Source organism: Sinocyclocheilus grahami, unplaced genomic scaffold (genome assembly GCF_001515645.1).
Source record: "Sinocyclocheilus grahami isolate Dianchi unplaced genomic scaffold, SAMN03320097.WGS_v1.1 scaffold1300.1, whole genome shotgun sequence".
Taxonomy (NCBI): Eukaryota; Metazoa; Chordata; class Actinopteri; order Cypriniformes; family Cyprinidae; genus Sinocyclocheilus; species Sinocyclocheilus grahami.
The window spans coordinates 58605-71913 of NW_015506479.1; the positions used below are offsets into that span (position 1 = coordinate 58605).

General features: G+C 42.2%; 1 protein-coding gene across 1 annotated transcript in view; it reads left to right on the forward strand.

Annotated features, from left to right (window-relative positions):
- LOC107568987 (glutamate receptor 3-like) overlaps window positions 1–13004 on the forward strand; it is a 68532-nt gene extending 55528 nt beyond the window's left edge. The window contains exons 13-14 of the mRNA XM_016254986.1: window positions 2165–2412; window positions 12922–13004. Of these exons, the coding sequence (XP_016110472.1) occupies window positions 2165–2410 (246 nt within the window). The 3' untranslated portion in view covers window positions 2411–2412; window positions 12922–13004. The remainder of the gene's footprint in view (window positions 1–2164; window positions 2413–12921) is intronic.
- Window positions 13005–13309: the final 305 nt, after the last annotated feature.

Here is a 13309-nt window from a genome sequence, read left to right on the forward strand (position 1 = left end):
CAGCATATGCTGGTTAGGTATGTTTTGAAGCATGGCTGCTGGTTTGAGCTGGTTTAAGCTGGTCCTTAGCTGTTCATGAGCTGGTCAAAAGCAACTAGCTCCTGCTCAGGACCAGCTTAAACCAGCTCAAACCAGCAGCCATGCTTCAAAACATACCTAACCAGCATATGCTGGTTTTATTTGGAAAACTGTGCATAATAAGGCATGCATGTGTATTAAGAAAATAAATAGGATCAATTTTAATTTCATGTTGACGTTAATGTTTTGTTAGCCGCTAATGCTAATGTCATTTATAGTCCCCGCAGCTACTGATTAGCAAGACTAGCCTCTGACGTAGCATGGCTAGGCACCGGTTCGGTTAACTCTGGCACCCAGGTAACACAGTTTTACTTTGCAAATGCTTTGACTCATCTGTATACGGTCTTGTTTACTTTTGTAAGTGTGTTTGCCTGTTTGGTTTCTCTGTACTCTCCGCCTGTAATCCGTTCACAGAGTCCTAACGCCAGCTCTCCTCAGCCTGAGCAAAATACTACTGGTAATTTCCGTTGGTCTGTCAGTCAGTCGAGGGTTCCAGTGGAGATCCACATTCTCAGATGCTCAAATTAACCAAGACGCTTCTCTGCTTTTATAGCCACGCAGAAACCTGCCTGTTCTTCTCTTAACAGTGTATGCCGATTACTCAAAGCGATACGGGTAGGTCCTGGCACACTAGCTTAGCCCTGGTGAATGGAAGGTACTAGTCAGAATGCCTGCCACATGTGTGTTGATAATGGCCAGGAGCCCTGCTTTATCGCTTTGTAAAGTATGAAGTAGTTAAGACTTGAATAACATAAAATAACATAATATAATGTTATTTATGTTATTTCCCACGTGAAGAACTCCTGTAAACCTTGCAGTATTGAAACTCAGTGAACAAGGCATCTTAGCCAAGCTGAAAAACAAATGGTGGTACGATAAGGGTGAATGTGGAACCAAGGACTCGGGAAGTAAGGTCAGTCGCTGCAGGTCTTTTGTACTGATTCCAAAAACTGCATTTTGACATATTGTTCATATGCAAGGAACAAACCAATAGTCAATATCTTGATTTAACCCATGTGTAGTAGATTTAATGACTTACGGCCACATATAAGGAAACCATAAGGATGCGTGGCCTAGAGTTTTGCACGATTCCCCATCATTTCCAATGATCAGCTAAGGGGTACTTATGAGACATATCTTTCTGTTGTTGTTGTTTTTTTCAGTATTTCTTCCAGTGAATGCCCTCAAATAAAGCCGTAATGATAAATCTAATGGGGAATTAGTTAAAAGTGCAAATTGATCGTCTGATTAGATTCATTCCTGTATACCAATTGTCTTTCTTGCTTATTTTCACTTGACTCAATAACCATTATGCTGCAGTTCTTACTCACCAAACTTCGAATTTAAAATTTGATGTATTAGTGTTGTTACTTATTTGTCTTTTCCACAAGAAAAAAGGCCCGTTCGTTTATTGAACCTCCACGAACGTCATTTCTCATCATGACAAACAGTTTTGACATAAGTTTCATTAGACGAGCGAAGGTCGACTAGTGACGTGAAGGCGATAGTTTGTTTGTAGTAACAGACAGAACTGAACGGTAAAAATGCAGCAGTGTAAAACGAGCTCGCTAAAAACGGCAAATAGTGTAATACTAATGGACAAATTTTTAATGGACAAGTTTGGGGGGTAAACTGCAGCAGAATGGTTCATTCTGATTCTTAAATTCAGTACTCTGGTGTAGAAAATATGTCAAAATATGAATTTGAAGGTTAAAGGATGGAAAGGCAGTTGTTTAAAGTAAGGTTATTAAGTCAGAGGTCTGACCTGTACGTAACTGACCAGCTTCCTCAGATACATGAAGAAGCCAATGAGAAGAGCAGGTTAGAGAAAACATCTACATTCACCAGTTATGGTCCTAATTGACTAATTTGTCTTTAAATGACATTGAGCTAGACGTCTAGACACAGATGGATATTTTGGCTTAATCTCTCCATTGGAATCTAGATTCCTCTGGTAGCAGTAGAAATGTCATTTATAGCCAGTAGTGCTGCTTGATAGAACATGTGAGGAGTTGTACTGTATAGTGTGTTTTGTGTCAGGATTGCCACTGTAAGATATGCTAACTATGTCCCTCGCTTCTCTTAGGACAAGACAAGTGCACTGAGCCTGAGCAATGTTGCTGGTGTCTTCTATATTCTGGTTGGTGGACTAGGGCTGGCCATGATGGTGGCTTTGATAGAGTTCTGTTACAAGTCACGTGCAGAAGCCAAACGGTTGAAACTTGAAAAGAACACCCAAACCTATAAGCCAGCCCCGCCAGCCAACACCCAAAACTTTGCCACATACCGAGAAGGATACAACGTGTACGGAACAGAGAGCGTTAAGATCTAACGGTAATGCCTCTACAGTGACACTGTCTGTGTGTGTGTGTGTGTGTGTGTGTGTGTGTGTGTGTGTGCGCGCGCGCCAAAGCCGGAGATTGTGTTTGTCATTAATTCCAGATAATCAAATCAGTGGAGAAGTGCAGCAGCGTTCCGGCTGATTTTTTCCAAACGCTGGCTTGTTTTCAAACGGTTGTATCAGTCAGATTGTGCTAGGGAATGCTATGGAAAACACATTCTGTTAATATTTGTACTTGGGCAGAAAACAGTCAGAGATATCCATGTTCTACATGTGTATCATTTGGCCCAGAGAAAATATTTGGAACACCAAACCAATACAGTAGAAATAGGACAGACGAAGACTGGATAAACAGACCTGTTGTTATTATCTTCTAAAGTATTGAATTATATAAAATCACAACATATTTGGGCAGTTTTTTTCACATTCATTTGTGAATCTCTGTGAAACCGATCTAGGTCATATTTCACTCTGAGATCAAGAGAGAGAGAAAATTGTGTACAGAATACAAAGCTAATTTCAGAGCTTCTAGGTTTTGCTTCGTGGTGTGGGGGAAACATAAATGCATATACAGGTGCATTTCAATAAATTAGAATGTCGTGGAAAAGTTTATTTTATTTTATTTTATTCATTTATTTCAGTAATTCAACTCAAATTGTGAAACTCGTGTATTAAATAAATACAGTGCACACAGACTGAAGTAGTTTAAGTCTTTGGTTCTTTTAATTGTGATGATTTTGGCTCACATTTAACAGAAACCCACCAATTCACTATCTCAACAAATTAGAATACTTCATAAGACCAATAAAAAAAATAAGGGAATTGTTGGCCTTCTGGAAAGTATGTTCATTTACTGTACATGTACTCAATACTTGGTAGGGGCTCCTTTTGCTTTAATTACTGCCTCAATTCAGCATGGTATGGAGGTGATCAGTTTGTGGCACTGCTGAGGTGGTATGGAAGCCCAGGTTTCTTTGACAGTGGCCTTCAGCTCATCTGCATTTTTTGTTCTCTTGTTTCTCATTTTCATCTTGACAAATAAAGAGTGTGCAACAATGGTTCAGGTCTGGTGAGTTTGCTGGCCAGTCAAACACACCAACACCATGCTCATTTAACCAACTTTTGGTGCTTTTGGCAGATTAGTTTTACTTATAAATTCAGGTTAGCAGTAAATTCAAAAATGTATAGATAACAACAATAATATTTTAGCATTAGAAACACTATTGTGACTAAACAGCTTACAAATACTGGTGGTTTAACCATTATAGAAAAAATAATAATAATTTTGGTAATCACCAATGCTGTTTTGGGTGCTGGTAGTCTAAGTTAAGCACTGTATGTGTATGTATATGTATATGTAAACTATACTGACTGTTTTTTAAAGAAGGCTCTTGTGTTCACAAAGGTTGCATTTATTTAATCAAAATCCAGATAAAAATTTGTAATATTGTGAACTATTACAATTTACTATTAACATATTTTAAAATGTAATTTATTCCTGTGAAGCGAAGTTGAATTTTCAGCAGCCATTACTCTAATATTACTCTGTATATTAGAAATATGTTGATTTGGTGTTCAATAAACATTTCTTAATATCAATGTTCAAAGAGTTGTACTGCTTAATATTTTTGTGGAAATCATGATTATTTATTTCCCCCTGGATTATTTGATTAATAGAAAGTTCAAAAGAACAGCATTTATTAGAAGTGAAAGTTTGCAACAATGAAAAGTCACTAGTCAATTTTTATTGAATGCCTTTTTGGGGAAGAAAAAAAAAATCTAACTGATCCCACACTTTTGAACAGAATTGTATAGTTTACCATTTTTTAAACTTTATTTTTATTAATTTATTCATTCACAATAGGGAAATACAAACATTATCAATTTATCACTTTTAAATAATCACACAACAAAAAAGATATTATTACACATTATTATTATTATTATTATTATACATTAAAGTATTGAACACTTGAAGCAAAAGGAATATATGTTATACATTTGACATAGATGAGTCTTATACATTCCCTGTATGAAAACAATAATAAAATGCAAAAAAATTTAATAAATAAAAAATAAATAAGTAAAAATAATAATAATTGCAATAAGTACACCCACCCAACCAACACCAAACAAACTCCCCGCAAACTGTCTTTATTTTATTCAATTAAACAAAATCTGATTGTACATGGGATATATACTCAATCCAATCTCTCCATAGTACTGAAAACAACTGAGACTTGAGTCTTAAAGCATAGGTTAGCTTCTCCATTGAAAAAAATATCATGTACTATGTACACCCAGTCTTCAAGAGTTGGTGGAGTTGGTTGTAGCCACTTTCTTGTAATTGCATTCTTTCTTGCTATCGTTAGGATTCTGAACTTGGAAAATCACTGGAACTCAAACCCAGGTACATCATCTCAAAACTGAAGGGAATTTGACTCTTAACAATAACTTCAGAACAAAGAGTTATCCATTGTGACTCGCATACTCTTTCCCACTCCTCTACCGAAATACTCAGGTTGCCTTCCCGCTCCCATCTCTCCTTTATATATAATGTGTCTACCCGCTTAACTTGTTGTAGCCTACTATACAACTTTGAGATGACATTTTTACAGAAATCTAAATTTTTAAATAAACTTTTAGTAACCCATTTTCTACTTCAACTTTACTTAATACTTTTCCTATAGCATGCTCTAAATAATGACGCAATTGGAGATACCTATAAAAGTCTTGGTTCTGTAGTCATGATTTACTTTAAGCATCTGAAAGCTCTGTAGTTTCCCCTTATTCATAAATATCCAATAGGCAGTTAAGCCTTTAGCCGTCCATCTTTTTAAACCTGTTATCTCTTTTGTTGGGAACAAACTCAGTGTCATAGCGCACACCAGCGCAGCAATACCATGGAATCTTTCAAATTGCCTAATTTCACTACTTCCAAACGTTTAAGGATACATTTAACCAAGTATTATCTATAGTTAGTAATATAATTATCAGTCCAGCATCTCCCAATGCTGCCTGAACTGGGACACCTTGAGGTATGACACTTTCTATTTTCTTCCATCTAGATTGATATACCGGATTACATAAACACACTAAAGGTCTAATCTGGGCAGCATAATAGTAATCTCGCAAGCAAGGCAGTGCCATTCCCCCCTTTTGCTTTGATAGCTGAAGTGTTTTAAATTTAATTCTGGGTTCTCTTTCAAAAAATCGCTGGGTATCTCACTATGGGAAACACCCCAGGCGTGATAGACTACGGAAGCACCAATTACACCACGTCTGTCCGAAGGATGGACCAATCACAGCTCATGACAAGGAGCCCACCTCCTCCCTATATATATGGCTGTGATCTCCGAAAACGTCATTACTGTTCTCTTCCCCTTGAAGACTTTCCTTCAGCACCTGTTCTGCGGTGCTTCAGTTCACAAACATACCGTCAAGGTGGCCGTTGCAGAACGCAGTGCAGTTAAAATCAGCTGTGGATTCTCTGCTCGTTACTGAGTTTTTTCTAGCTAACAAGCGTTAAGGCGAGCTAAGATTATTCTACTCACCATGTCGGGGTCCAAGGTCGCAGCGGAGAAAGGGAAGGATGTCCCTTCGCGCTCGTGTCCGGCAGCTTGTGGATTTATGATCTCGGGCAGGGATTCGCATCCAATGTGTATCGCGTGCATGAGTGTTAAGCACACTCAGGCCGCGCTGGCGGATGTGGAAAGTTGCACGCACTGTCGTGTAATGCCAGCCAGGATCTTGGAAAGAAGGCTTCGGGTGGCTGCATTCTTCTAAAGACAATACGGTTCTATCTTCTGTCCCTCCTTCGACAAAGGTGGTCCAACCCTCTCCCCCACGGAATCTTTCTTCGTGGGGGAATATTATGGATTCAGAGTATCCTGAGTTTATGCCGCTTTTCGACCAGCAGCTGCTTGCGGAAGGCGATGTGGAGAGAGATGAGGAGGAGGAGGATGAGGAGATATTAGCTCGCCTCCTCCGAGATGAGCCGGATGATGAGGAGGATGACGCTATCCTGTCTGCAGCACAAGCATCTAGGCCAGTGAGCATGCAAAGCGGCGACGTGGCATCGACGGTGGTAGCTTGTGACCTAGTGGAAGTTTGTAAGCGTGCAGCAGCTAAGCTTGGCATCGCTTGGCCCGTAAATCCTGGGGATCCGGGAGTTAAACGTGACATCTATGATGGGAAAAGGCTTCCTTCTTGCCTTCCACCGGCGAAACAACTGCTTCCTGCTTTGCTGGCGTGTGTAGCATAGATGAAGCGATCGTGGGACAAACCCTTTTCTCATCGTGTGCCCGTCAAGGGATACTCGTCGCTCGATGTGAGTGAAATGGAAGGGCTTGGGCTCTCTAACACTCCCTCGGTCGAGCAGTCAGTGGCTCACCACCTCCATCAAAACAGGCGAACCACTCTCTTATCTGCTAGTCCCTCCCTCCCTGGGAAAATGGAACGCTTCACCGCTTCCATGTACCAAAAAAATTATAAATCCTCCGCATTGACGGTGCGGGCACTTAACGTCACTTCGTTGTTGACGGCCTATCAAGCCAAGTTGTTGGAAGAGCTGGGCACTCAGCTGGATGCCGGCAATCCAAACCCGGTGGTCTGGGAGGAGATCGGCAACATAACGGATCTCAATCTGCACACCTCACGGGGCGTGGTGCAAAGCTGATGAAGACCATGGCTCTTGCCGTTGCGGGCGAGAGGTCGCTGTGACTAAATCTATCGAGTGTCGGGGACAGGGAGAAATACGATTTTCTCGACGCTCCTGTGGATTCGAGTGGATTGTTCGGCCCAGCGTTGCAGCGATGAGACAGAGGCGCGACCTCCAGAAGAAGGAAGGCGAGGCGTTTGACATCTGTCTGCCACGTAAAAGAGCGCAGTGTCCTCCTGTTCCCCTGCATCCTGTTCCTCCGACGCAGAACAGAAGGTTTTTGAATGCGTCCAGGACGGCAAAACCCCAGAGCACGGAGCAGGCGGCTCGCCCCCCCCCTGCTGCTTCAAACGTTAAACCATGGGGAAAGCAGTCATTCGCGGCTGCAGCTGCAAAGTCCAAGTCCGCTAACCCTTCTAACAAAAAGAGGAGGGATCTCTGCAGGATGAGGACCTAGGACGCAATCTCTGCATGGGAGGGACGGGCAGCACCTAGGGTTCTCTGTGATGTCCTCTCCCGAGCCCACCAATATTTGTTCCCCCACCCGCGAAGAAGATGTGGAGTTTGGGCAGAAAAATGGTTCGAAGTTGTGTTCAGGCCAGTTCAGCTTCCCCTCAACACACAATGTCATCAAAAAAATGTGGTCTGACGGGTACAAGAACAAGTTCTCAAGTGTATTGTCACAAAGCACTTCAGCCTCTGGGTTTAAAGCAAATAAAAAATTATCTGTCGCATCCAGGCTCCATGCCGAGGGCACAGTGAGACAAAAATAAAATAATAATAATGAACCAAGAGATAAATCAGTCTCTGAGTCACACAGATCTTGGCCATTTTTCTCTCTCTCCACCAGATGGCGCCAGCACTCCCATCTATGGAATCTGTTCAGATGAACCCTCTGGCTCTTTATCAGGAGGCTTGGAGATAGTGTTCTGCTCATCCGTGGGTCCTCGCGACTGTAACCAAGGGTTACAGGCTTCAGTTTGCTGTAAAACCCCCTCCTTTCAACGGCGTCATAGCATCTGTAGCAAATGGGGATTTAGCTCGGGTGTTAGAAGCAGAAATATCCTCCCTCTTAGAGAAAAGAGCTATAAGACGAGTTCCAGTGGGGGAAACTCAGAAAGGCTATTACTCCCATTATTTTCTAATTCCAAAGAAAGATGGGGGTTTGCGCCCAATAATGGACCTGCGTGCTCTAAACAAGCACTTGAGAAAGTACAAATTCAAGATGCTCACAGTTGCAGCTCTCACGCGCACAATCCGTCGGAACGATTGGTTCACCGCGGTCGATCTCAAGGATGCTTACTTTCATATAAGCATCTATCCTGCGCACAAGAAATATCTCAGGTTTTCCTTTCAGAGCAAAGTGTAGAAATTTGTTACTCTTCCATTTGGGCTCAGCCTCGCTCCTCACGTGTTCAGCAGGTGCATAGAGACAGCGTTGTCACCATTGAGACACAAGGGGCTCAGAATATCTTCTTATCTGGACGATTATTTGATTTGCACTCCCTCGCGGGAGCGGGACACAGAGATGCTCACGTCACATCTAACGAGTCTGGGGTTCAGAATGAACTATGCCAAAAGCCAGCTGATTCCATCTCAGGAGCTTAGGCTCAGGCTTACGAATATACTCTGTGGCATACCGCGGCTATGCTCTCGGAAAGGAGGATAATGGCGTTTTGTCAGTGCGTGGTCCAGTTTCGCAAAGGAAATTTGGTATCGTTCAGGACCTGTCTCCGCCTTTTGGGCGTCGCTGTCCGTGGTCCCGCTAGGTTTGCTGAAAATGAGAGACTTCCAGCGATGGGTAGCAGCGAGACGTCTGTGTCCTTGTCGGCACCTCGCGTGCAGAGTGAGAATACACGCGGAGTGCGTGATGGCTCTTCATCAGTGGAGAGATCCCTGTTTATTCCAGACAGGGGTTCCCATGGGGGGCGTGTCTCTGAGAAAAATAGTGGCAATAGATGCATCTCTGTCGGGCTGGGGGGCTGTTTTTCAGGGCAGATCGGTAAACGGTCGCTGGACGCCCCAGCTTTGCAAACTTCACATAAATATGTTGGAGTTGATCGCAGTCTTTCTGGCCCTGAAACATTTTCTCCCATTCTTGGAAGGGTTTCATGTTCTGGTCAGGACAGACAACACGACGGTGGTGGCATATATCAATCGCCAAGGGGGAACACATTAGTTCGTTACAACTCGGGCAAACTGATTATCTGGGGGGCGGAACACAAACCAGGAGTTCTGAATGTAGGGGCGGATCTCCTGTCAAGGGGCAACCCGTTATACTGGGTGCTCCACCTGCAGGTGGTGGATCAGATTTGGGGGATGTACAGCAAGGCTGCCATAGATCTCTTCGCCTCGCAGGCAAACACAAAGGGTAGTAGTAACTTTATTTATCCCCTTGGGGAAATTTTGTTTCAGTGTCTTGTTTCAATATGCGGTTCTCACAAACGACAATACAACATAAATTTCACAATAAAAACAATGCAATTTAACATCAATTAATCAAGAAGTGCTAATTACTGAATGAGACCTGCTCATTACAAATAAATAAATAAATAAATAAATAATTTTTTTCCTATCTTTCATTTAAGCACTTCACTGCCTGTGTTATAAAAGATTTTTTCCCTCTATTTTTAATAAACACCGGTATCCTGAATCTTCTACCCGAAGGCAAGAGCTCAAACTCATTATACAGTGGGTGCCTAAAAAACAGTGTCTGCTGTATTTCTCTCTTAGGGACGAAAATGCGCCTTTGGGTATGGATGCGCTGGCGCACCCGTGGCCGAACATGTTGCTTTACGCATTCCCTCTGTCTAATTTCTCCCACCCTGGAAAGAGTAAGAGAAAACAGATCTCCTTCTGATAGCCCCTCGTTGGCCGGGGAGGCTGTGGTTGGCAGAGATTGTCCAGCTCCTTCAGGGAGAGCCCTGGCTGCTCCCGTTGCACCGGGACCTGTTGTCGCAAGCGGGGGGCACAAGATATTTCACCCACACCCGGAACGAGTCGATCTTTGGGTCTGTATGGCCTTAAATGGCGTGTGTTTGAGGACTGGTGTACTCGTAAAGGAGTTATTCCTTTTCAGTGCGCGGTGAGCGATGTACTTTGCTTTTTACAAAGCTTAATGAACAATGGGGGAGAGCGTTTTCTACTATTAAAGTTTACCTGGCTGCTATTTCGGAGTGTCATGTAGGCTTCGAGGGAGTCTCAGTTGGACGGCACCCTCTTATATGCTGTTTTATGAAGGGGGTGAAGTGTTTGAGACCAGTATCTAAGCATCTGGTCCCGTCATGGGACTTGTCCATTGTTCTGAATGCTTTAACTAGGGCCCCATTTGAACCTCTGGAGAGTGTTGATATTAAGCTCCTATATCTGAAAATGGTCTTACTACTTGCTTTAGTCTCAGCTAAACGAGTGTGTGAGTTACATGGAGGAGCGGAAATTGCACACTTTATGTCCGGTACGAGCGTTACACTATTATGTAAACGGGACACGATCGTTCAGGAAGAATGATCAGTTATTAGTTTCATGGGCCACTCAATGTAAGGGTAAGCCGATCTCCTCACAGCACCTTTCCCATTGGATGGTGGAGGCGATTGAATTGGCCTATACATCTATGGGTCTTCATTCCCCAGTGGGCTTAAGGGCTCATTCAACAAGGGGTATGGCTACCTCGTGGGCATTGTTCAAGGGGATTTCGGTAGGAAATATTTGTGCAGCGGCAAGCTGGGCTTCCCCTCATATATTTATCAGATTTTACCGTCTGGATGTCACTGCACCTTCTATGGCTCATGCAATTCTCAATGTTGGCTCTATGGAGAATTGAAAGGTTATCTTTTGTTCTTGCCGGGTCTGTTCGGCGGCTTCGGAAAGCATGCGTTTCGGGAGTTGGCATATTATTCCCATAGTGAGATACCGAGCGATTGTTTGAAAGAGAACTTTAGGTTACTTGCGTAACCCCAGTTCTCTGAGAACAGAGCGAGATATCTCACCAAGCTTCCCTACTCGCATAACACTGGGGAAGTGCGTGCATAGAATGCTGTCTTCGGGGATCACAGCCATATATCTAGGGAGGGGGTGGGCTCCTTGTCATGAGCTGTGATTGGTCCATCTTTCGGACAGACGTGGTGTAATTGGTGCTTCCATAGTCTATCATGCCTGGGTCACTACGTTCCCATAGTGAGATACCTCGCTCGGTTCTCAGAGAACAGGGGTTACGCAAGTAACCTAACATTTCCATTCCAGATAAATCTTGAAAATAGTTTATCCCATTCTAAGAATTACTGCATTGGTATATTCACTGGCAGAGACTGAAATAAATATAGCAGTCTCGGTTAAATGTTCATCTTGACAGATTCAGTCCTTGAGCTCATGCTTAGAAAGGGGATAAGATTCCATCTTGATATCTCTCCTTTTTTGTTTAATTAGAGGAGCAAAATTAACTTGAAATAATTCTTATATATCTTTTGATAAGATTACTCCCAGATATTTCATTGCCACTGATTCCCAGTTGAGACATAAGCCACCTGGATTTATTATCAGGAATTTTTTATTAAAAGTGAGAACTTGGGTTTTCTGTATATTGACCTTATAACCTGAAAAAGATCCATATGACTCAAGAAGTGACATCAATTCTGGAAATGACTGGGTTGGCTGCTTTATGTACACTAAAATGTCATCTGCAAAGGCAGCTACCTTGTGCTCAACTGTCCCTATTTCTATACATATGATTTTGTCCTTTTGCCTAATCCACTGTTTAAGGGGCACTATAAATAGGGCAAATAAAATAGGGCTAATTGAGCAGCCTTGACGTGTTCCTCGCTCTAGAGTAAACTGGTTGGAAAGATCACCATTCACTTTAATCCTCGCCAGTGGTTTATCATATAATGCTTGAATAACTTTAATGATGGACTTGTGAAACCCAAATCGATTCATAACCATAAAAAGATACTTCCACTTAACAGAATCGGATGACTTTTAAGCATCCAATCCTACAAATAAAGCTTCAACATTATGTTTAGTTATCCGACTCTTAATATGTAAAGACCGCCTAATATTATCTTGAGTTTCTCTTTGCCTAAGAAACCCAATCTGATCAAGATGAATAAGTTCTGGGATAATTTGATTTAGCTTTCTGGCCAGAATGGATGTAATTAGTTAGGAATCAACATTTAAGATACTGATAGGTCTGAAATTTCCACACTCATATCTTTAGCTTCCTTCGGTATAACCAAAATAATTGCTTCCCTCCAAGAGGGAGGGACCAATCCACCTTTTAATATCCAATTGAAGGTGGCAAGTAACAATGATTCTCTAAGAGATTTATACTACTCTGAGATGAAACCATCAGGGCCTGGAGATTTATTTACTTTCAGCCTCGTAGTTGCGATGTTCAGTTCTTCAACAGTTATTTCCGATAACAGTCTCTAGTTTACAATTTAAATAATATTTTCACCTCATAGTAAAGAGAATTTGGTGAGTTGCTAATTGGAGAAAAATAAATGTATACATGCATACATAAACCTTCATTTTCTTCTATGCACAACGTCTTTCTTTAGATTTTGGTGTGAAATATGAGACGTGTTCTTGGCAGGAGTTATTCTCATACCAGTCCATGTTGTAATGTATCAAATAAATACATTATAGATTTTTCACGTACATTGTTCCTGAATGTTCTGATCATGTTGCATTAAAAATGTTTTAAGATTTAACGTGACATTTCACAGCAGCTGAAGAGATCAGAGGATAGATGATAATGCACTGTAGAATCAGCTAAAAAACAAACTTTATTTTCCCACTGCGTGATACTCTCTCTTGTGCATACTCTCTGATGTGTGTGTTTTTGCAGAGCGGCAGTCTGGCAGCGTGGTGTGACACCTCACAGAGACGGCTGGATCTTCAGCAGGGGTCTCCCCCTGTCTTCATACACATCAGCTCCAGCCGACACAGCACGCTCACAAAAGACCACGGCCTGGCGCAATGATTGGAATAGATTTCTTCAGTGCCTTATGGAATATTCAGAGTATCACTGATGCAAATGCATTGCATTGCTCCAATCACACAAACCCACGGAATGCCATCATCATCATCCCTGTGAAATAAAAACTCCATGGACAGCGAGAAATAAAGCCATCACTTGCGATCTTAGCACACCGAATGAGCCGATCTGACTCGAGACGTCTTCTCTGGACTGTGTGGAACCCAGTGGTCGAGCAAACGCTTGTAATACTGTAAAT